This window comes from Periplaneta americana, chromosome 3, assembly GCF_040183065.1.
Source record: "Periplaneta americana isolate PAMFEO1 chromosome 3, P.americana_PAMFEO1_priV1, whole genome shotgun sequence".
NCBI lineage: Eukaryota > Metazoa > Arthropoda > Insecta > Blattodea > Blattidae > Periplaneta > Periplaneta americana.
The window spans coordinates 67054651-67080027 of NC_091119.1; the positions used below are offsets into that span (position 1 = coordinate 67054651).

General features: G+C 35.6%; 1 protein-coding gene across 3 annotated transcripts in view; it reads right to left on the minus strand.

Moving 5' to 3' along the window:
* LOC138696126 (uncharacterized) overlaps positions 1–25377 on the minus strand; it is a 106294-nt gene that overhangs the window by 2448 nt on the left and 78469 nt on the right. For all 3 annotated transcript variants that reach the window (XM_069820677.1, XM_069820676.1, XM_069820678.1), the window contains 8 exons: positions 23157–23449; positions 20115–20294; positions 17594–17748; positions 16688–16967; positions 12378–12566; positions 7282–7466; positions 3471–3576; positions 1169–1330 (listed from right to left, as the gene is read on the minus strand). In XM_069820677.1, coding sequence (XP_069676778.1) covers positions 1169–1330; positions 3471–3576; positions 7282–7466; positions 12378–12566; positions 16688–16967; positions 17594–17748; positions 20115–20294; positions 23157–23449 — 1550 coding nt within the window. The remainder of the gene's footprint in view (positions 1–1168; positions 1331–3470; positions 3577–7281; positions 7467–12377; positions 12567–16687; positions 16968–17593; positions 17749–20114; positions 20295–23156; positions 23450–25377) is intronic.

Sequence of the window (25377 nt, forward strand, 5' to 3'; positions counted from 1 at the left end):
GTGTTAGTTTAATCAAAAATGCATGTGTGTGTGTGTGTTACATACTAATTTTGTGTTAAAAAATCTAAAAGGATTTTCAGTGAAATAAACGTAAGTGAACAAGACTTCATGTCCGTCACACTCTTAATCTATGAAATCTTGGACACACTGACTATACAAGTGGAAACGCGTTTTGGAGATGGTGAAAGATAAAATTTGTTAGATTTCTAGATAAAAATAGCTTTGTGGGATATAAACTAAACTGATGAAATTACATAACCTTCTGTCCACATATCTATTTTTCAACAAAGAAAGATTAGAAAATGAATTGGCTTTTCTATAGCACATGACACTGAAACTTCCAACTTGCATTTTTCTAAGTTCTACAGTGCAGATATCTGCGACAGATTAGGTTAGGTTATTTTAGGCTTTTCGTATGTCTTGCATATACGAATCTGTCAAGGTTAGATTAAGTTAGTTTAAGCTTTTGGTATGCCTTGCATACACGAATCTGTAACAGGTTGGGTTAGGTTAGTTTAGGCTTTTGGTATGTCTTGCATGAAGTGAAATGCGCATTTCGCGTTCATTTTGAAGTGTTCTATCTCTTTATTTCACGTGTTAAATAATCACTTTTAGGTTACCTACATCGATTAATTCTTACCAACCTTCACCTATTTTCTAATATGTTTTCAAGTCAACTCACGTCCTACATGAATTCTTCATATTCCAAACTACCTTCCCTCTGGAAATTAGACCATTTTTCCACTTTTTTTCGTAAAAAAAAGTCAGTGTCACGTGCTATTCAAACCATGTATAAAAAGGTAACACAACTTGTGAAATTGATCTTGACATTCTCCGGTACTACAGCTTTTCCCCGATAAGAGTAAAAAAATTATCTTCGTAATTCAATGAAGAATGAAAAATTAAGTTGTCTCAGTACAATTGTCACTGAAAAAAAACTGGTTACACAACTTTCTATTGACCAGAGTTTCATGGAAAGAGTAACTGACACTCTTGCAACCAAGAAGAATCGACTCCTGGATCTTCTGTATAAAAAAATATAAGGTAAGCAAATTTTTTCAGCCTATCCAGTATTTATACCTTAGCTCGCCATTGGTTTACAGTGATCCGCAACTTACACAGAAACAATTGACGAGATGTGCATGCACTGTCTTCTAGTTCAACTCACCCTGATTGCAATAGTAAGGGATGGACAACTCTCAAACAGAACAGAAAATAAGCGCCGTGCTCTATCAATGGATGCAGATTTCTGTGTTATACTCAGGCCTATTAAGAGATAGTGAAGCAAGCCTTGATTCAGGAATCCATTGTAGTCACTCAAGACATCCTTCTGTAAAAGAAAAAAAAAAAAAGCAATGATAACAGGAATGATGAAGGTAAAACCGTTTCTAGCCAAATTAAAAATATATTTATTAAGGAACACAAAAATGTATGATAGGTATGATAAGGTTACATGAAAGCAGTAGGTTTTCTTAGAAGAAGTCTAAAGCCATGGTTGCTCCTTTGAGTATCGCAGCCGTCACTTTATCATCTGTGCAGATTCTATGCCCCTTCAGAGCTTGTCTGAACAAATGAAAGTCACATGGTAACAAATCGGGGCTATAAGCTAGACGGCCAAGAACCTTTTGCTATTAAGAAGTGAATCACAGCCCGTCTTTGTCGAATATTGCAATCCAAAAGGAACTTTTAGCTCAAATTACTGAATGCCACTTCTTTCACAATGACATTATTGATAGGTTTGCTCCCTAAACGATAGACCTGATCTACAAAAAAAAAAAAAAAAGGTGAGTTATGCATGTCTGACTTACTAATTTACCAATATTTAATTTTTAAAAAAGTAGTGATTTTTTTTTTATTGTTATTTATTTTTTTTTTTGCATATAAGTACCTCTTCACTTACTATTTCAGACACGAGCCGTCATTTCTATATATCAACTTCAATTCAAATAATGTGTTTAGAATTTTCTTCCATTTTCTACAAAAAAAAAAGTGTAGAATTTTCTTCCATTTTCTACAGAACCCATAAATAAAATTAAGAGAGAAAAAAAATCAATTAAAAATACGCAAAGCTCTAACTTATTATTGTTCCTGCACAACCACTGAATGAATGCAGCATCTGTTAATTTAAGCTAAAGAGTCCCCTTTAATCACATACTTAAGGTACGGCCACACGTCGCTACTTTTGCTGCGCAACTTTTGTACTGCAGCTGCAAAAGTTGCATGTCGTGTTCACACGTAAGCCAAAAGTAGCGCGCTGCACACTACTTTTCGTGCTGCGCAACCCGAGTGCAGCAAAAGTTGCAACTGGAGGTTGCGAGTCTGTTCACACACAAGGCGCTACTTTTGCAGTCGCAGTCTTGCTGCAAGTTTCCAGGTCCATGTTGACTTCTCAATATACATTTTGTGGTTATGTTCGCATTATTATGAAACTCATGTGATAGCTTACTTATCTATTATTTGCTTTTCTGTCCTAACTAGTATTCAGAAATTGGCATTAGTTTTACTATAAAGCTTTTAAAAACGCCTATATACTTAAATGATAATCAACAGCATATTCACGTAATCAATGTTGGCAACCCTCCTATTTGAAACTACGCTACAGAAAATTAAAAAAATGAATCACGAAAATAGTCAGACTGTGTTGTGCATTTAGTAACTGTTACAAATAATTTATTTTCATCACATCTAACATTAAAATATATCCAAACAATAAAAGTATCATTGCCACATTTGGATGGCAACACTGATCGCAACCACAGCAAAATTTTCAACACAACTGACATCAAAAATGCTACGGCTGCAACCCTGAGAACCCTGTTCACATGTCACTACTTCTAAGCTGGTGCAGCATGAAAAAGTAGCGGACAGCATGTTCGGCAGCCCTACTTTTGGGTTGCAACGTTGTTCACACGTCGCAGTATGAGAGTTGCGCAGTTTTTTTGTACTGCAGCACTGTAAAAGTAGTGACGTGTGACCGTACCTTTAGGTACTATCACTAAAAAATCTGGTGATTAATAACTGAATGCGATAAATACTTATCAGAAAATGACGCACTTCTTGTGGTCTGTGCACTTATGAGTATATGTATAAACCAACTATTGGAACATTATTTTTGGTTCCTGTTAACGATGTGCTGGCATTTTTATAGAAACACAGCAGTTTGATTACATTTTAAATTAATTTAAAATTAAATGAAAACAGGACAAAATGGAACTTTAGATCACACTGACAGGATGGCCAAACAGTATTATAAACAGGACATATGATCATCCTACAGCTCATAGGATCTATACATGGGGTCCTTTTTATCTAGTGATTTGCTGCTCTTCACAGGGATTGAACCAGAGAATTTTGGGTCATGAAGTAAGTACGGTAACCAACATTCCACTGATTTACAAGTGAAATTCCATTAACTGAACATGATTTTGCCCTATGCTGCTGTTGTTTGGAATCAAAGCATACAGACTCACCAGGCGAGAGTTCACAAGTCTTGCAAGGATTTGTATTGTGTGCTCAGAAGGATCACTGTAGCACAAGTTGCTGAACATAAGCCATGGAGGCAGAGATGATGCAATTCTGTAAAGCAAGTAACACAATTTAGAGAGGCTCAAACAGATACATTTACAAGATTTAAACTTGAAATTCGTGCTTCAATAGCCATTGATAGTCAATACTTGCAACTATCAATGTGTTATTTGTTGTTTTCAAATGCTTTCGGATATAGACTAGACTGTACTACATTACTCCGACATTTTTTTTTCTTCCTAATGCCGTGAATAATGACGTGCGCCCATTTGCACTTATGTCTATTTTTCGCGAATTATGATGGAGAATTCTTTTCTGAGGTTGGGGCATCCACTAGGTCCATTAGCTCAGTATGATTGGTAGAATAACATATGAGCATGAAAGTAGGCAGGATGGAAGAAGATAAAGGTGAGGACGGCAAAATGAACCCAGGGTCCAGCACCGAAGGCTAACCCACATTTGCTCTTAAATGGTTAAGGGAAAACCTTGGGAAAAACCTCAATCAGGCAACTTGTCCCAACAGGATTCGATCCTGGGCTTGCTAGTTTCGCAGTCAGACATACTGGCCACTACTTCAAAGCAGTGGATAGACTCATATCTTGAACTTACTAGGGTCATGCTGGATTCCAGGTAGGAGCCTAATAAAGAAAAGTTTGTGAGAACCAAAATTTACTACCTTTAGAAATAAGGCAGTTTTTACGTTAAAATGGAATAATTTAATTGAAAACAGTTCAGAATTACATATAATTCAATATTTAATCTTTTATATATTTCCATTTATTGTTTTTCTCAATTAGTTAATGGCAGTAGCATGACACACATATTTAAGGAAGTGCAATCGATTGGATGATGATGATGATAATTAGTGACTCTTTTTTTCTGATGGTATGCAACAGTACTCAATATTGGTACCTTTCCTCCTTCAACGTTTTTAAAATTATTAACATATCTGTCACAAAACAGCAAAGTGAATCGTACAGCCAGCAGTGGATACAGAACAAGCTATGATTGCATGAAGAAGGAGGTGCCCCTAACAATATATTCCGAACTTTAGTGCAATATAAATCTGTGTAACTTGCAAATTTTGGTGAGTATTAGCACATTTTTTCGCAGAAAAAATGCACTAATAATAATAATAATAATAATAATAATAATAATAATAATAATAATAATAATAATAATATTATAATAACAACAACAACAATAATAATAATAATAATGACAACTTAAAACTTCTGCTATATAATGTTACAGAAGCAACAGAAATAACAATCATAACATAATGATAATATAGAGATACAACTATATTATTAAATTGGAAAACTAGTCCTTTCAGTGCGTATGTGGACAATGTATCCTTTGTATTAGTAAATGCAAAGTTTCAAAACTAGTGAACTCATTTGAATGGATAACAGTTAACGAATTTCTTGCAGCAAAGTATAAATGTTTACTTTATTAAAAACCTAAACTTTAGATCCTTAATTGTGAAAAACTATATTTTGCAGATAACTATCACTAGCATCTCGAAACTGACTAATTCGAAAAATTGCATTTTCCAAAATTTTCTCTGATTTTATGATGACAACTCACGAATCGCATTACAATGTAATCTTCCAGAACTTCAATTTGTTGTAGGTTTTTTCCTCTATACATTTTCCTTGAGAAAACTCCAGAAAGTTTTGTTAAGTTTCTTGTGGAAATATGATTCTCTGCCAGGACAAGGAACTATTTGCATACTGAAGTCTATGATAGTCAGAAGGCACGTTTTTATAGAAACTTTCAACTACTCAATAGTCACAAGTTATCTCTGACCCTGAAGTGCCTGTACTATTATACAGCGACTATTTTCGAGTTAATTTTACTATAAAAATGAAAATAGACGTCAGTTCGTTAATTTCGTTTCCTAGGAGATTTATTAGATGACTAGCCATACCCGTGTGCTCTGCTGCACCCGTTAGGAATAAATATAGAGTAATTACATAATTAAAATAGGACATTTGATCTAGGGAACATTCGTGTTTGATTGAAGAATAAATCGTTTAATATGTTACTTAATTCAAATTGTATTTAAATAATTAAAATGCGATCATTTTGGTCCAGAGATCACTCATTTAGTGCAATGACAATTCCTTTAACATGTTTCTTAATTGTTATTACATGCAACCATAGTTTAATGAACATTGACATCATTTAGATTCAATGTGTATACTTTATTTTACTTGCTATATGTCGTAATGGTACTTTTGAAATGTTTGTAATTTTTACTACTACAATTAATGTTAAAAACAAATAAGAAGCAAGTAATGTGGAAGCTCCGGTTTCAGGTTCAATGATTTTGGCTTCCATTGAATTATGGTAATAACTTAATTTTAACCCTTGTTTTCTACGTCTTCAGTAAATGGCGCTTGGCCCACTATAGTTCTGAACCCTTCAAATAACTTAAATAGTGATACAGCATACAGTATATAGTGATATGTAATTATATTTCTTTCTTTCGAAAATGTAAGAATTCACGATCTCCTATGTACCATTGCCATGGAATGAATAAGTGTGTTTTTCTTCCTACTCAAAAATATTATATTTTACACATAGGAGTTACTGTAGGAACAACAACGCTATAATCTGAGACGGTGGTGAAAATATATTATATTGTTATTTTAAAAGTCTTTTATATCCTTTATTCGATATTACTTCATACAAACACAGAAATATTTCCTCTAGGCTATGTTTGATAGCTTTCGTTTGTTGTTGTTCAAGGCCCCTTATAGACGAAATCATTTGTTTTTTATTTCATTACAGCGCCTTAGATGGCGTTGTTATATACATTTTAAAACTCATTTATCTCATTAAATATCAGTCCTATCAAAATTTTGCATAGAATAAAACTTATCGGAAATAATATTTTAAAAAACTTTTGTTATGTAACATTTTTCACAAAAATTAATAATAAGGGAGATATTTCGATTTATTTAATTCAAGCCCCCTTATAACCCCCCTTTTAAATAAAGTATTTTGAATGCCATAAAGCCTAAAATCTAAGTTACAACGAACTTAATTTATATTCCAATTTTCATATAAATCAGTTCAGCCATTATTGCGTGAAAAGGTAACAAACATCCAGACAGACAGACATACAAACAACAATTTCAAAAAAGCGATTTTCGGTTTCAGGATGGTTAATTATACATGTTAACACCAATTATTTTTGGAAAATCGAAAATTACCAGAAAAATTTTGGCTACAGATTTATTATTAGTATAGATATGGTACCCACTGTAATGCTATTTTCTTCCCTGCTTTTATAAGTTGTCTGATAAGCTTACATATTTCCAATACTTTGTTATTTTAAGGCATTTTGTTTGAATGGTTCGATCTCGCAGTATTTGAATTGGTTTACTTAAAAAAATTTCTTCGGTATTATTACTACATACAAATAAAAAATTAATGTCACATCCCACTCCATGGACAGTATTCAAACCAATTCCACAGCATTATTTAAATACTGATCGTTAAATATCGAGTTTAGACAACTTTCAAGATAAAAACGTGTGTCGTCGGTCCTAAATGTTTCTGAAATTGTTTAGACTCAACAATAATTTTTATTCCAATGTGCAGGTACAACACTTCATTTATTTTCTTAGAGAACATAACACAAATGCGCATTACAACCTGCAGTGAACTACTATGAATTGACTGAGTTCAAAGCAGATAAAGAGCAAAATTAAAATTGAGAATGTTAAACAACACAAGTGATACCTGAAAAATGAAATATCACTGACAACATCGGACTTGTCTCGGAGAGTTAGCCATTCATGAAGCAACCAGGGCAGCGACTTTGCAGGTGGTTCAATAGGGTAAGTTTCTAGCAGACTTGTCAACACTTTCATCATATCCCTATGGAAGTTCTGCCACGAGTGTACTGTGAGGAGTGAAGCACTGTCCTACAAAGAGAATTAAAATCACATACATTGCAGAATTAAACCAAACAGCTATTTTAAAAAATAACAAATATTAACTGGTACAAAACAATTGAGACTCAAACATCACTCACACAAACACAAAAATAACTGAAAGTTTATAAGTCAGCTGAGTTAGCTCTGTGGTAGCGTGTCTGCCTCCAGACTAACTGGCCTAGGTTCGATTCCCGGCAGAGTACAACTTCTAATCACTAAATTGTGCACCAATATGCCTGGGTTAAATCCCATATCTCTCTGCAATGCATATCATCCTATTATTAGTAAAACTTATTAAGTCCACTTTTTTTGTAAAATAAGTTAAGTGCAGTGTACAACTTGTCTTTCCATGCTCTGTATTCTACTAAAATCGAATAAATCTGAAATGCTGTAGGCAACAAACCAAATACTTTATTCAAAGAATTTATTACGATTTTTCGTGCATTAATAAAGTTTCAATTGCTGTTTTTACAAAACTTGCATTACTGGACTTAACTCGTTTTACTAGTAATAGAACGATATAAAGATCACTGTTGATAGTGATTTGTCTGTCGGATGGGGACTTTAAGCCTGGCGGCCTCCTTGGTGCTATTCGACAGGAGTAAGCTACATGCTGACACTGGGTTTCTCACCTTCATCATCATCCTCACCCATTCTCTACACACACTTACACGAATACTTACTTACACATACACTCAGCCTAGTACACGACATAACTCTTCACTATCTCTGTTATGCATAACATGGTCTGCCGAAGTGGTGTGCAACTTGAAAATGGGTAACAGTCCTGGCATCTATCTGCAGTATGCGGCACCTGAATTACGAAAGTGAAGCGCACGCACACACACACACACACACACAGGTTATGGTAGTACTAAGTCTTTTTTTATGAGGAGAGCATGAAGGCTTGCTCTACAGCCTGAGGCTTATTGTGCCAACAACCTTATTATAGGATGATTGTTGAAGTCCTTAGGTTCACTCCTGTGAGAAGTAATTCACTGCTTGGTGCCATCTTTCGATTCAACTAAGGTATCCAAGCCTGATAGTCTCTCCCCGTTGTCCACAGCCTCCTCAGAGCAATGCCATCTGTTTGCAAATCACGTGCTATGTTGACCTGAAGATCACAGCACCATAGATACCATGATCCACCATGGTGTCACCCATCCGAGGGAGTACTAGATTCCTGGTTTGTCATAGTCTGCTGCAGAAGCCTCTTCGACTACCTAGGATCATATGGAGTTCCCTGAGACAGATGACACCTGTAGGCGAATCATGGCACCAACTCTGCTAGATCTCGTGGTCGACCTAGAACTAATGTAGATGATAGATGAAGTTGAAATAAATGAAGGCGAAATGAGTCCGAGGTCCAATGCTGAAAGTTACCCAGCAATTCTGCTTCAAATAGTTGAGATGGAAAACCTCGGCAAAAACCCAAACCAGGTAACTTGTTCCAACCAGGATTTGAACCTGGGTTCACTCGTTTCACGGTCAGACATTCCAACCATTATTCCACAGTGGTGGAAACAAAGTCTCTTGAGTCTAAATATTTGAAATGAAAAGGGAAATATTCTTAGTTCCCTGGACTAGCCAGACATAAGCCCAAGGGTAGGAGACTTTCAGGTCATAGTTATCTACCCTAATGATGGAACCTGCACATAATTCCAAAAGGTTGAAAATACGAAGTTCCAGGATATGGTGGAATATCCAAAAGTCTATCTCTGAAAAGCAAAGTACAGCTGTCAAAAAAAAAGTGTGGCTGCACTCGTAAACAGCAATATTTTCTAAGTCCACTTCTGATCATGGTGATGTTACACGATGTAATGCACTTGTAGAAGCAGTTTCGGAACTATGGAGTTATTCAATATCTGCGTCTCATCGTTCTTTAGCGATATAAATAATATTCAAGTTATCCTTTATATTGTTATTGTTCTTTAGTTATATAAGTAAAATAAATTTAATGTTAGATTTGAAACAATACAGTTACATAATACTAGTGTTAGTTTTTTCTTCTTACATTATTACATTACAGTATACTATCCTGTAACACAATAAAATGAAAAGAACTGACGAGGATTTGAACCTGAGGCACTGACATCTAAATTCTAACGTTCTTTCAACTGAGCTAAGGGGACACAAGTAAAGAAACATATGCAGAAAAATTGACCCAATCCCCTCCAAGACGTCCTGATAATTTGTGGAAACTCATCCAGGATGCCTGGAATGCTGAGGCTGAGAATTGAAAAAACTAGTGGATTCCATGCCCACTCGACTGCAAGATGTGATCGAGATGGGAGGAAGATGGACTAAATATTGAATCGTGACTTTTTGTTTTTTTAACTTTTAATTGTTTTTCAATTTTCTAAGGCAGACGCTAGTAAGTTTGTTTTGTTTGTGCCACGAAATATATTTTTGTTGAGAATATAATCTTTCTTTCTTTCCATTTGCAGCCATAATGTCATAATAAATAATGATAAAGTCATGGCATGATACATTCATGAACCTGATGTTAATTATTAAAACAATCATAAAAGAGACAGAGGCAATCATATTTTCTCTTTCTCTTATAAACAAAAAAACATTAAAAAGCACCAATTTGTGTTTGAACACACAACCTCAAGAATACCAGCCCAAAATGCTACCATTACATTACAACAGTAAGATGGAGAATACTTTATAACTGTAGATATCAGGCAATGTGGTCAACAACATGGAACATCGCCTGTTTCCAAATTGTAGCGGAGATACCCAAAGAGAACTTTATTTCTAGAGAGCAGCCACTTTTTCTTTTGACAGCTGTACTTCAGGATACAAAAGTCTATCTCTGAAAAGCAAAGTACTTCAGGATACACATTTCTAGAAAGACTGGATTATAGGGACAAAAAACAAACCCACACACACTTTGACCATTCGTATGAGCGCATATGCAACCTCTATAGGTGAATTTTATTCTTATATAGGCAATGAATGACAGTAAATTTTGTCTGGAGCCTTCTCAATCAGAGACAGGATTATTTTACATCCCTTTTGAAGCAAATTATGCAAAGTATTTTCTGTCAGTCGTAGCAGGGTTTAAATCATCACATCTTGGATCCAGTGAGATGTAATCACTAGATTTCTGAGAACGAAACTTTAGACAAGAAAAATAAATTAAGATATTCGTAAAGAAGTACAGTAGAACCTCTATTATCTGTAGTAATAAAGGTTGTCAAGTGAACGGTTAATCGAAAAAATCAGATAATCTGTACCATATAAGGTTTTCATAAATTAAATGCATAATACAGTTTCCTAATTTCCTCCGTGGTCTTGTGTTTTTAACATGCCAAGTAGTGGTTCAGAAGTTCACTAATTTAAGTCTGGTTTTCAATGACGGCTTTTTAAGAGCCAAGGAAACTCCTTATGACGGCTATCTTTGGGAAGATAGGAATAGTACAGGTCTCATGTTGTAGATTTACATACTTATTACACTTTATATTTGCTTTTAATTAAATCGTGCACAGTTGTAATTCCTATTTCGTATTCTGATGCGAGATGAACCGCAGTTTCTCTTTTCTCAAACCACTCAATTAATTGCACTATTTTTCGTAGCATAACTCCTTTTTTTTTTGTCACCTATGGAAGGCATTTTGCATAGAATTTATGCCCTTTTAAGAGTAGACCATACTGTATAAGAGAAAGTTTGTAAAAAAAAACACTGTGTAGAAAAAATTCGTACTAATATAATGTACAGTACTTCATATTTTTCTGCAGCAAAAAAAAAAAAAAAAAAAAAAAAAGAGTGAGAAAGAAAGACAGTTGGATAATCCACCAATCAGTTAACAGGGTGACGGAAAATTGGGGTTCTACTGTAAACATTTTTAATAAAGGACTACAGAAAGGAATGAAAAGATCAAGTTCAAAGAGACTATTGATGATTACAATCATTCACTGTCAGAACTCGGATAATTGTGTAAATATATAGAATGTCCACAACCAATGAGGATGAAGGATGAAGAAATTCCAAGGAAAATTATGATACTACAGAGGGGGAGAGGAAGGCCAAGATTACGGTGGACAGATGGTGTGAATGGGCATGCTTTATCATTAAGAATGAGGAACTGGAGAATGATTGCATTGGATTGGGACAGATGGAGGAGAATTCTTGAGGAGGTCTAGAGATTCAGAGATGAATTGTAGCACCATGGATGATGATGACAGAGTTTTCACATGAAATCTTTACAACTTCAAATGTAAATAATAAATTATTTAGATACGATATCTGGATGTGGTTTTCTGCATGTTAATCAGAAACTGTCAATTGGGAATTTTGTTGGATTGTTGAAAGGCGTTTTTTGGTTGCAAGTGTGAATTTTGGTGAAATCTAATACTGAACGAGAAGTGGACACTTCAGGAGATGGCACAATGTGTATCTGGTTTATCAAGACACGATCAGATACACAGATGCAATGTCACGTCCGGACTCAATATGGAAGAGAGCTGTCAACACTCCCTGAGTGGCAACGAAAATTTATGGCCATTGGGGGCATGCTGCAGCAAAAGGGCAGTGAGTAGCAAAGCACAAGTGTGGAGGACATTGAACATATGCAAAATGTATTTGTCCAAATGAATCCTTCCTCGGCATCAATTCTAGCCAGCATGTAGACAGCAAATGCTGTGCTGCGTGAACGATCATTTAGCTGATGAGCTACATCACCTCTTGCACTGGCTGCATTGTAGACTGTTCGCTATCAAAGAATCAACAGGAACAAACATCACAGCATTGCCTTTGAACGGAATGAGTTTACTCATGTGACCTGACTTAAAAACTTTACATTTAAACTGCCAAGAGTCAGCCCATTCTTTTTGAACCCAATTGTACATCAGTTTGCCAAGCCATATGTTAAGCATGCAGAATCAACTTACATCTTTATTTATATCCCAGTCCATGGTGTACACAATGTGAAGTATTTCAGATGCTAGTCCACTAATATTAGATGGATCAAAAATAGATCTGTTAGTGAGCCTATTCAGCAGATACTCATGCCTGGAAACCAGGAAATCTTCGAAAGGCTTAATGTTAGCTTCGTGTTTAAACCAATCCTCAACTGACATCTGAAAAATGGGGGAAAAAAAAAAAAAAAAAAACATAAAAATTCTTTAACCCAGATATTTTGGCCTTGTCCCAAAGCTCAGGTCCATATTACAATAGTGACTAGCTAACTACACACTATGAAAGCTTTGGACATGCATGCTTGAATCATGGCTCTTTTTCATAGACTATTTTTCTAAAAACCATGACATCACAGTGCAGCACTGAATTAAGGAGTGTCATGGATGAATATATAATAGGATGCAAAACTGCGGTCAGCACCATCTGACAGAAGAGGGTTCAAATAAGATGATCAAATCCGATGTGGTGGGTGGTGAACATTAAAACTACGTGTTGGGTAGATTACCCAGAGTTCTCTATTTATCCATTCGTTCGAGATGAACAGAAGATGCTTAAGAAGACAAGATGGCAGCTAGAAACTTGCTAATAAGTGGACATAAAGTTATACTAAGTTTGTGTCTAAGCAGTGTTTGTTAAACAGTGATGTTTATGGACGTTGTAAAAGTAATGTCGTTGAATATATTGTAAAGTAATAGTAATGTAATAAATTGAACTAAGTAGTTTTTGCAGACTTTTCCATTGCGCTGTACACTAAATACCCAAAGATTACAATCCCAATTATCTAACCTTTTGCTTTATTTTCTCTCTCTCTGGTCATATTTTAATTGGGTAGTGTAAAATAGATAGTCTTTTTATCTTCCTGTTGGCTCCAGTAAGAATTTTCAGTGGAAGATGGTGTGAGAAATAAAAATGTAAATGTTTTATTTTAAATTGGGTTAGTTAAGTTGGTCACTTTTTAATCTGTATTCACTCTCAATTTTAATTTTATTTTTGTTTGCATTGGAATCCCCTTCTGAGCACGAGTCTTACTCATTTAGGAGTGGCCTAACATTATATTAACTTGTATTCATTTCAAACTTACTAGGAATAAAATAAATAAATAAATATCGATGAGGGTGGCAGGGAAGAAATATTTTCTGCACAATTTAACATTTTCGCCACCAAGTATGCTGCTAAATGCATGGAGTAATTAGTTTTTCTTTTTGTTACTTGGTGCACTGCTAGACGTTATAAGTTCTCCACCGTCCAACAGATGGCAGCAAGATCAGTTTCTACATTAGCGCCTCTAGCATGTATTACAGGAAACTCAGTAAGTTTCGCATCCTAATTATATATTCATCCATGGCAGTGTCCTAATGCAGTTTCATTATGAGTTATATGGAAAGGATAAGGATCTAAAATGTTACAATACTTAAAAATTGGATACTAACAACGTCAATGTTTGGAGTTTATATGTTAGTCTACATTATACAGTGTGTCCGCAGAAACATTCCGAGGTTATAAACTGCTATAGCATTGCTATCAGTTGCGGGATTTATACGAAACTGGTATCATTAGAAAGAGAAACTCAAAAATTGTTGTACCTATCTCAAAGATACTCTATGTGTGCTCCGTGTGTCATGCTGCAGACATCAAGGCGATATTCCCACTCATGTCACACACGTTCCAACATATCTATAGGGATGAACTCGATGGCGGCAGTGATACGAAGTTGACGCACTTGCAGATTTTGAAATAGTGGAGGTATATAGACAAGATTCTTTATGTGACCCCATAAAAAGAAGTCACAGACAGTCTAGTCAGGGGACCTCGGAGGCCAGCTGCAGAAGACATCTTGGTTCCCAATGCATCCAATCCATCTTCTTGCAAGTTGTTGATTTAGAACATTCCGTACATCAAGATGCCAATGAGGAGGTGCTCCATCTTGTTGGAAAAGAAATTCGTTGCCTTCTTCTTCCAATTGTGGAAACAGCCACACAGTAAGCATATGAAGATAACTCATACCGGTGACAATGTTCTCTTGAAAGAAAAATGGACCATACACTTTCAGTTTCGAAACAGCACAAAACACATTTAGCTTAGGGGAGTCACGTTCAACCTCCAAAATGAAATATGGATTCCCGCTTCCTCAAATCCTAACATTGTGCTTGCTTAGTTTTCCATTGATGTGGAACATTGCCTCATCACTAAAAACTTAATCTAAATAACCCTCAAAATGCTGCAGAATTCACACAGACTTGAAAATTTAACATTCAGATCATTTAACACAATTTGCTTATATCCAACAATGCCTTAATGACAAGCGAAACAGCGGAAACAGTTTTTTTTTTCTTTCTCCTTGTGCTGTCATCTGTTGTTTCAGTCAACAATTATCAATTACGTATTTCCTGAAATTCTTTGAGCTGTTCTTTCTAATGACACTGGTATGAATATCGTAAACACATGGTGACAGAATTATATCAGTTTATAACCACGGAATGTTTCTGCGAACACACTGTATTTTCATATATTTACAAAGCATCTTCAGATTCCATGGCTCCAATTGCCGATGATGGGTCATCCACGTTTATTTAGTGAACAAGTCATCAATCAAGCATTTTCGTTTACTAGTTACTACAGACCAACTGCTATGCACTCTGCAGCTATAGATCTTGACTTGTTACATCATAGCTGACTATTTAGTTAAGTATCCAGTTCACTTCAGCTTTAAATGTAACTTTGGGACACGGCCTTTCTTTGGGGTGGGCTGGATGTAAATCAACGGCAGGATATTTATTATGGGTCAACAAGTAAAATGACATTATTAAAATATACAGTAAAAAGCTCAAAGAAACAACATTTTTGTCATTTTACCTTCTCAATGGCGAATAGCTAGAGTGTTGGCTTTCTATGCTGGTAACCAGGTTCGAATCCTGGAGGGGAGCCAATTGGAATTTGTGGTGGACAAAGATAGTGTTTGGTGGTAGGTTTTCTTGGGTTACTCCCGTTTCCTCTACCAGCATTACACCATTGTTCCATTAATCATCATACGGTGTTACGTAGTTCACCTTCTATGGTGCACCACTGGCAACACCTTCATGGCGGCTGAAAGAACCACAAGCTTTGGCACATCCCCAATAGATGGGGATGCTTGAGTGAATGCCATTAGTTAAAAAAGAAAAAAAAAATTATCTCAATGGAGATAAATTAATTTTGGACCAGGATTTAAGCCACAGTCGCATTTTGCTACTCGACTTCTAAAAATGCAACAATGTAAATTTGCAAAAATGCGACAACTACATTGAACTTCAGAAACGAAGATGGTAATGGAGTAAATGAAATCAGAGATATGTTTGAACTAATCTGAATTTAAATGAAATGCTAATAGCATGGGCAATGTTCAAAAAGGTATTGATGTTCAGGAATTGATTTCAAAGTGTTGATGCAATTCGTATAAATTAAGTAAACAATTTCTTCTAATTGATTTATATAAGTCCATTGTATATTGTAAATTGTGAGCGAAGATTTAGTTGCATGAGTCTTGTAAAAACTGGGATTAGAAACCGCCTTTCAGTAAAAAAAAAGTTAGCACTCTGCTAACAATAAATCTTAAAGGGTCTACTAGTAAAGAATTTCAATGTTTAGAGTGTCCATAAAATAATGTATTTTAATGTGATATAAATTCAGCAGTAATTGATTCTAAACATACCTACGTCTAATTGTTTACTTACAGAAGTATATCTAGAGTGTGATAAGATGGACTGAAAGTAATAAAACTCCAAGAAACAAATTATATACCTTTTTGTTTCTGCATACTTTATAAATTTTATCTTTTTGCATAATTATTTATAATATTGCACAAGCATTCAGCAATTTGCACAAATATAATTTTTCATTTGTGCATTTTTGCGACAATTATTTATTTTCTAGCTTAAATCCTGGTATGTGGTCTATCTGTCTTTTCCTCCATATACTGTAATTTTTTCTATACTACTGGATTAATGAAAAAGTTCGATCAACTAGCATTGTGTTAAAAATACATGCCTGTGTACAGCTCATGCATTTTGTCAAGACACTCGCGATGTGCAGTACAGGAACAACGTTTCTGTTGAGGGGGTAGAAGTAGAAGGGAAGGTAGGGTGTGTGTCTACTAATTGTGAGTTCAAGGCAAAAACTAACCCATTCCCCTATAATTCGTAAGCAGACTCATCCAATCTCATGCGCAGCTCTGTAGGACGAGTGGGGAAGTGTCTGATAAAATGCATGAACTGTACTGTAGAAGACCTGATATTACTCGTACTACCTCTGCCTGAGACAAAATGGAATTCCAAAGATGAGGATTGGTAGCATCTGGACTATACTTCTCTATTCCATTTATTTCATAGCCATAAGCCAGGGAGTATCTGTTGTGCAGGTAAAGGTATTTTTTCACAAGAGAGAGTGGCACCGTAGAAATTTCTTCACTAGAAGCTTGTGTTCCATTCTGATTATCATTACTTGATAAAGCAGCCATGTGGGTGTTGGCTGACATCTTTAAACTCTGGTGATATGCTTCTGCATAAGACATGTATTCCATTGCAAATCTGTAACCAATAACAGATTCTTACAAGAAAAAAGAAAGCGTAATAAAAATAAACGAAATAATATGCATAACAGGACTTCAAACCATGTATCGAGGCTTACAAGGAACTGTTATGAACCCATGTCGAAATTTCCCCTCGAACTACGCATATAGTTAGGTTTCCCAGCAAATAAATATAAAAATGAGCTGCCCACAGACTGTAAGATTGCGAAACTGAAGTTTAAATATACGATTATCGAAAAATTTAGTAGCTCCCGGTGCTGACTAGATAGTTTCATTTTCATTTCATTTATTATATCCCATAGACATTACATTAGCAATGAAGCTTTAAGGTGTGGAACAAGTCAAAATTTTACAAGATTACAATTACAATTTTTTACAATTTTTTGCCGAGATGTAGTGAGCCCGAAAATTCGCCAACAGATTACCTGGCATTTGCCTTATGGTTGGGGAAAACCTCGGAAGAAATCCAACCAGGTAACCAGACCAAACAGGGGTGAAGTGAGGCCGAGGACTCGCCATAGACCACCTTGCATCAGTCCCACTTATGTGAGGGCAGCAATGAACCTCCAGGTTCCTTAAAAGCCATTAAGTATGATTTGGTCAACTTCGAAATGGAATTATCACCTGTAACATTCTTCCATCTCCCAAGCATTTGTCAAGGGCAGATGTTCAGACAGGAATGATGCAAATGATGACATCTGCTCATCTTCCACGATTTCAGGGAAAATATTGCTTCCAGTGCACTCAATACTATGAACCAGTGCAGCTATTGACTTTATCTGAAACACAGTATCACCATTCTTAGTGTCAACATACATGTCAATTTATTTCAGTTGAGTGCAAAGTCAAAGCAGTTACTTTATATGTTTTAGTGTTTTGTCATGTTTATCAAAGCGAATCTTTCACCAGATGTTCTGAAAAGAGTATCTTTAAATAAAAATAAAAATATAAAAAGAACTGGTGAATGTAGCAAATGGGAAATAATAATATATTAAGTGGAGTTTCACATGTTCATTACAATAGACTCACTCACATCATGCTGATGAAAGTAATAAAATTATCAACAACAAAAAAAATAACGCTTGAGGAATGAGATATGTAATCCTAAATGTAAGATCCATAATGTGATCACAGTCGCATGCTATGCCATTTTCAGAAAACATTTTTTTTCTTACCGCATCAAGGGTTCATACATTCCTCACCTCCATTATAAAGTAGAATATACAAGTGATATTGTGTTTAAATTAATTACCTGCTTAAATTTTAGTCGTCATCGTCATCATCATCATTACCATCATCATTATCATTATTTTCCGTCTTGGGCCTCATAGCCTGCTATGGTCTCAATGAGTTGATTCAATTGTCCCAAACTTCTCTTCCTTTTAGATTAATAGTGTTGTTTTTGTTATTGTTATTATTATTATTATTATTATTAATCCTCTACTTCACCAATAATTTCCAATTTCTCTCTCGACAATTGGTTGTAGTAAATGAAAAATAACATTAGAAAGAACTTTGCATCCCAAACTCAAGAGAGCAATTCCACGATAATTATGAAAATCCTGCTAGACCATACTGTAATTTTAAATTAGCTGGTGTTTAACAGTCTGTAAAATATCAATAACACTTGAAAGTATCAGCTTCCCTCCAATTCTGTAGTGATGCAAAACCATTAAATCAAAGACGTGTATACAAATGGAGACTCATGGTCCACCTTGTACTGTGTCACTGAAAATTATTACTGGGATTATAAACTGTTATTGCTAAAAAGTACTTAATGGATATACACGTGTGGCATCCTAAAATGTTCAGAAATGTTTAAAGTTCTGTGTGACCTTGAGACTTAACTTGCCTCATGAAATTAAACCCAACGAAAGAGAAAAATGTGTGTGTGGAATTTCTAGTTTTATTGTCAACAGAATTGTTGACAATGTAACTTTCCTACAGCGCTTTTGTTTTAGTGATGAAGCAACAGTTCATGTGAATGGGTGCGTTAATTGACAAAACTGTCGCATTTGAGGTTCACAGCCACCGAGGAAGATTCATGAATATGTTCACGGGTCAACAAAGGTGAACGTCTGATGCAAACTGCTGTATGATCGTGTTGTTGGTCCCTTCTTCTTCAATGATAACATCATAACCAGGGTTGTGTACCTTGACTGACTTGAACACCACGTGTTTTCACAGTCTGAAGGCTGGGAACAACAAACGAAGAGTAGAGTTATTTTCACGCAGGACAGCGCTTCCTCATCATTTCAGTCAATTTGTTTGTGATATTTTAAATGAGAGGTTCCCAAATTCCTGGGCCAATATCCTAGTCACCTCGAAGACCAGACCTAACACCATTAAACTATTTTTTGTGGGGACACATTAAAAACATTGTGTATGCCGAGAAGATAACAGCCAGCATCTTAAAGAGAGGATCACTGCAGAAATTGCAACTGTAACTCCAGATACGATCCAGAAGATGTGGCAGGAGACAGAATATCATCTAAAAGTCTGCAGAGCTACAAATGGCGACCATATCGAAGTACACTAACAAAGTCTAAAACTTTTAATATTTTTTAACATTTTAAGATGCCATTCCATTATCCATTGTATATCCATTAAGTGTTTTTTATAGTAACAATTTATAATCCTGGCAACCATTTTCGCTGACCCAGTATAATATCACACAATGGCTTTTTCACTTCTCCTGAACTAGTTCTAAAATGCCAAAGCAGTGTTCATTAATATTTTTCTACATACAAAGCAATTTTCGTTAATTTGATCGTAATTTCATTACTGCTATTTGATCATACTATATGTTTAAATTAGACATAAAATATCAATAAAATTTGAAAGTGTCACCTTCCTTTCAAAGGTGGAAAAACATTTATAAGTTAAAAATAGGCTACTAATAATGATACTTTTGTAGAACAGGACAAATAAAACGTTATTTGTAACTAATATGTAGGCTATTGAGTAATAAAACACAAGTCTACAATAAGTGTTTGTGGAATAGAAATTTTCTGATTTGTATGAGTTACAAATTCACTTATAAAGTACTGCTTCTTACTTTTGTGAAACAAATCTTTAGTATGTTTGAATCTGGTATTAATGCATTTGGAACTTAAATGTGAAAAGTAAATGTGTCATTACTCACCTTAGCTTTAGCCATTGGAAGTTCTTGTATGCAGCTTTGGAAAATCTTACGAAACAAAACTATTTTCAAGTTTCGAAATGGCTGGAACACATCAACAAAATGTGCCGGCCAAATGAGATTCAACATTTGGGATACAGAAGAGTAGCAATCTATGAAGGTATCAATGAGCATCTCAACTGTCTGTAACATAACACCATACTGCTGTTAATCATTAATAAGACAAATAACTTTACAGAAAGACTGCACTAAACAATTACCATTAATATTTACATCTTCTTAATTAATTTTATGGAAAACACATTTAACCAATGTTGCTTCGCAGTGTCTACCACGATTAAATCTCTTGAAGATCATAGCTAATAAGGAATGAGGATCAGATATCACGACAATGCGTCTGTTTTTTATTTAAACATTATTGCTTATACACGATCAAAATGGAAGGGTTCAGAGACATGGCGAGCCAAGCGCCATTTATTAAAAACGAAGAAAACAAGGGTTAAAATTAAGTAAATACCATAATTTAATGAAGATTGACATATCATTTAATTTTAAAGTGCATACTTTATCTTACTTGCTATACGTTTCGTTAAATTATGGTAACCATTTAACTGTAACCCTCGTTTTCTCCGTTTTTAATAAATGGCGCTTGGTCCACTATGACTCTGAACCCTTAAACTGACCCATGGGTGTGAAAAATGGGGAGGAGCATCAGCAACTCATCTACAAAAAATTTCTGTTCTTCAAAACTCAGCCTTAAGATTATGCCTAGGAGTACCAAAAACCACATCAACTGTTGCCTGGAAATTGAATGTAATATTCAACCAATCAGACACTATGTATTAAAATAGGGTCTAAAATACATTTAAAATTGCAAGCTTCATCCAGATCTCATTAAATTCTTCAAACTATCAGATAATATCCTGTGTAATTTCTATAAAATAAATAAAGAATAAATACCAATCTATATCACAGACACATCATTGCTAAAACTCCAGTTGTGAGTAAAATTCGTACATGGAAATGAGTGATTCCAGAACATAGCATACAAATTCCAGGAAATCATTCCAAAAATGATCCTCCATACATTCTTAAGTTAGATGCCATGGAACTAATCTGCAGCACATATAAGGGTCATCTTCAAATTTACACAGATGGATCTCTAAACCCTAATAATGGGACATCAGGAGCAGGGTATTACATTCCAAAATATCAAGAAAGGTACTTCATACTGTGACAGCTGCGTCGGGATTCGACAGGGCACGCGGGAGACGAAACGTTGGTCGCTTCGGTGTGGTGGACGTAAGGGGAATGTCTGCATCCCGAGAGGGCAAGGGGAGGTGCACTGCGGCGCGAGGCAAAGGGGGACGCAAAGCTGGTGGTGCTTCGCTGTGCGAGGTGAAGGGGGGGAGGACGAACCCTCCGGAAAAGAATCATCCAGGAAGAAGCAGTGAGAACAGAAGTCTGTAGAAGTAGAAAGTTCGAGCATCGTACTTTCTCGAAACTATGGTTTGGCTATAAAATACAACACGCGAGTGAACTTGAGCAGTTGTTGTTGTAGTCGTTGGACAGCAAGCCAGCCAGTCTTGTGTAGCAGTGAAGCCAGCTTCGAGACTGGAGTTCGACTTGAGTGTCTCCGCAGCTGTGTGAGTGTCCGAAGTCCTGAGTTCGAATGCAGTGGACCGCAGTTGGGGGACCTGAGTTCGAAGTTCAGTGGACTGTCTCTGAAGGTCTGGGGTTCGAGATACTGAGTGACTGAGCTAGAAGAACTAGCCAAGGAAAACGAACTGTGAACTGAGAACTGACAGTTCTGATTTGTAAATAGTGCTTTGTGAACATTAGTTAAAATTAGCAGTACATTGTTGTTCTCAATAATCCAGGTAAATTGTCATTGTCGTCTGTGGAGTGCAATAACGAATGCTGTGTTACTGTGTGGAGTGGAAATCCCATTGTTGACGGGAGTGTTTACATTCAATTATAGAAAGTGTTTATTGTTGAAACAAGAAAATTACATTATTGATTTGTAATAAAAGTTACAATACCATGTTCATCCTCCTCCAGTCTTGATACTGAATTGCTAGCTATTATGCTGCTCTTTGGTAAGTTACTACCAGAATAGAGAGTACAGTGCGAGACTTGTGGCAGAAGCCTCTAAAGGCATGGCTATGATCTTGACTCGCAAGCTTGAGGGAGGACTGGAGGGGGTATCAATTCACTACAGCTTGATACGAAACACGGCTAGCCTCATCTTCACAATAATATGTTGCGCTATGTTGGTGTTCTGTGAATGTGCTGTGTTGTTGAGTGTTAGTTTAATCAAAATTGCATTTGTGTGTGTGTGTTACATATTGATTTTGTGTAAAATGGATCATACTGAGAGAAACTGAGGTCATTATTTGTACAATTAAAAGAGAAACCATTTTCAAGTTGGACATATGAAACAAAAAGTGCTTACTAAGATAGGAGATTGACACATTTACATATTAAAATAGAGGATGGAGGAAGACAAAATATAAATTTCAAATATCATGGTATAAGAAATATACTTGGCTAACAGGGTGCTCTGAAACAAATAAGTTATATTCTTATACCTGTATTCTATTTGGAGGTGAAAATGAGTGGTCATCATCTTCTTGTGGGGTCTGTGTCACAAAAAAATTTTGATAGAAAAGCCGAGAAACATCTGCTATATAACAATATATAAGGTAAGTAGATTTTCTCAGTTTACATCTTAGCTTTGCTACTGGTGTTTATAAAAATTTGTAGCACCATAGATTTTAGCTAAAAAGATAATCTACTTATATTTTGTTCCAGATGTAGAAGCGTGATACACACTTTTTGTTTCCATTATTTTAAAAATATATTTGCTGCTTCAATAAATGCAGACTCATATTTTGTAGCATTTAACATTTAAATCCGAGAAAAAAGTATAGTGCTACTTTCAAAATATATCATATAAACTTCCTGAGTTACATTTTTGCTGATTTAATCACAGGTTGATAAGCAAAGCAGTAATTTTAAACATCTTAAATTTATTTTCATTACCTGTACCCAGTGTCCAGTATCAGTGCCCATATCACCAGACATAATTTGTACACTTGCTATTGGTCTGTTTCGTTCTAGAGAAGATTTCTTCTCTGCTTCACCTACGACGTCTTTAAGACAATGGACTACTCTGACCAAACCTTCTTTCCAACTCGAAATGTCTCCCCTCTGTGAATCCCACTGCTGGTTCATGGTCTTGAGGGATTCCAGAATCTGCTCTAGACTTTCCTCTAACTTCTGTCTTGGATCTATTGCATCCATTATCATAGTAGGACTATTTGAGAACAAGGCGTCTGGAACATTCAACAAAGTTAAAATATTTTAAACATAATGACTACCTAGTTCATTTATTTAATAATAACATATTATACATAATAATGCTACATGAAAGCAAAGCTCGTGTTTGAGGACAGTTCTGATTTGATAAAAAGACTTGAAAGTGAAATAATTTTTCATGATTTACAAACATATGTTTTTTCTGAATTAAAATTCAAGATTCTCATACCAGAGTATTACACAGATTACACATAATTCATAATTCTCTGTTGTTTCTAAAATAAAATTTAAAATTCTTATACTAATCTCTATCCATCATAAGAAAAAAGCAACGTAAACAAAGCTAGTAAGTATCATTCTGCAATAGTCTGTTCTGATTGGTTGATTGCTGCAGTGGTACTATTTGCAGTACAATCAGTTACAATGCCAATCTAATTATTACTTTGGACTGGATGTTATGCATTCCGCTTCCATTTGAAAAATATTACTTACTTACTTACTGGCTTTTATGGAACCCGGAGATTCATTGCCGCCCTCACATAAGCCTGCCATTGGTCCCTATCCTGAGCAAGATTAATCCAGTCTCTACCATCATATCCTACCTCCCTCAAATCCATTTCAATATTATCTTCCCATCTATGTCTCGGCCTCCCCAAAGGTCTTTTCCCCTCTGGCCTCCCAACTAACACTCTATATACATTTCTGGATTCGTCCATACATGCTACATACCTTGGCCATCTCAAACGTCTGGATTTAATGTTCCTAATTATGTCAGGTGAAGGATACAATGCGTGCAGCTCTGCGTTGTGTAACTTTCTCCATTCTCCTTTAACTTCATCCCTCTTAGCCCCAAATATTTTCCTAAGAACCTTATTCTCAAAAACCCTCAATCTCTGTTCCTCTCTCAAAGTGAGAGTCCAAGTTTCAGAGCCATACAGAACAACCGGTAATATAACTGTTTTATAAATTCTAACTTTCAGATTTTTTGACAGCAGACTAGATGACAAAAGCTTCTCAACCGAATAATAACAGGCATTTCCCATATTTATTCTGCGTTTAATTTCCTCCCGAATGTCATTTATATTTGTTACTGTTGCTCCAAGATATTTGGATTTTTCCACCTCTTCGAAGGATAAATCTCCAACTTTTATAGTTCCATTTCGTACAATATTCTGATCACGAGACATAATCATATACTTAATCTTTTCGGGATTTACTTCCAACCCTATCTCTTTACTTGCTTCAAGTAGAATTTCCGTGTTTTCCCTAATCATTTGTGGATTTTCTCCTAACATATTCACATCATCCGCATAGACAAAAAGCTGATGTAACTGGTTCAATTGCAAACCTTCTGTGTTATCCTGAACTTTCCTAATGGCATATTCTAGAGCGAAGTTAAAAGTAAAGGCGATGAAAAATATTACAGTACATTAAATTATAGGAAATTCAATTTGATATTAATACCGTAACAAGAAATGTTTTATTCCTATAACAATATCTTCGCCTCATGCACTCCTGCAACCACACGTCATTGCCTGTTGTTTAATTCTTCTAATATCAATATATAATGAAAGCTTGTCACAAAATGCAAAACTTACCGATGTTCTAGTTGCTGCTACTTTCACGAAGGCTTACTACCAAAACAGAATCACTATTGGAATCATTGGAAGAAGAGTCGTTTCCGATGTTAATAATTATACTGTCCACCACATGGTCCACTTTTCAGTCAAGTTCCCAAATCCGCTACTCTTCAGAAATCACATGTCTGACATCATGTTGCCACACCTCGGCCGTGACCTCTTGTAAGGCAGCATTGACAAGCTCCCGCACTTCACGTGATTTGAACATCCAACTACTCTCTTTTCCCCCACTTCTTAATGGTTTACTTTGAGAATGTTTGATAATATCACTCAGTCCTGCCACTGTCACTGAGACTGGATCAGCC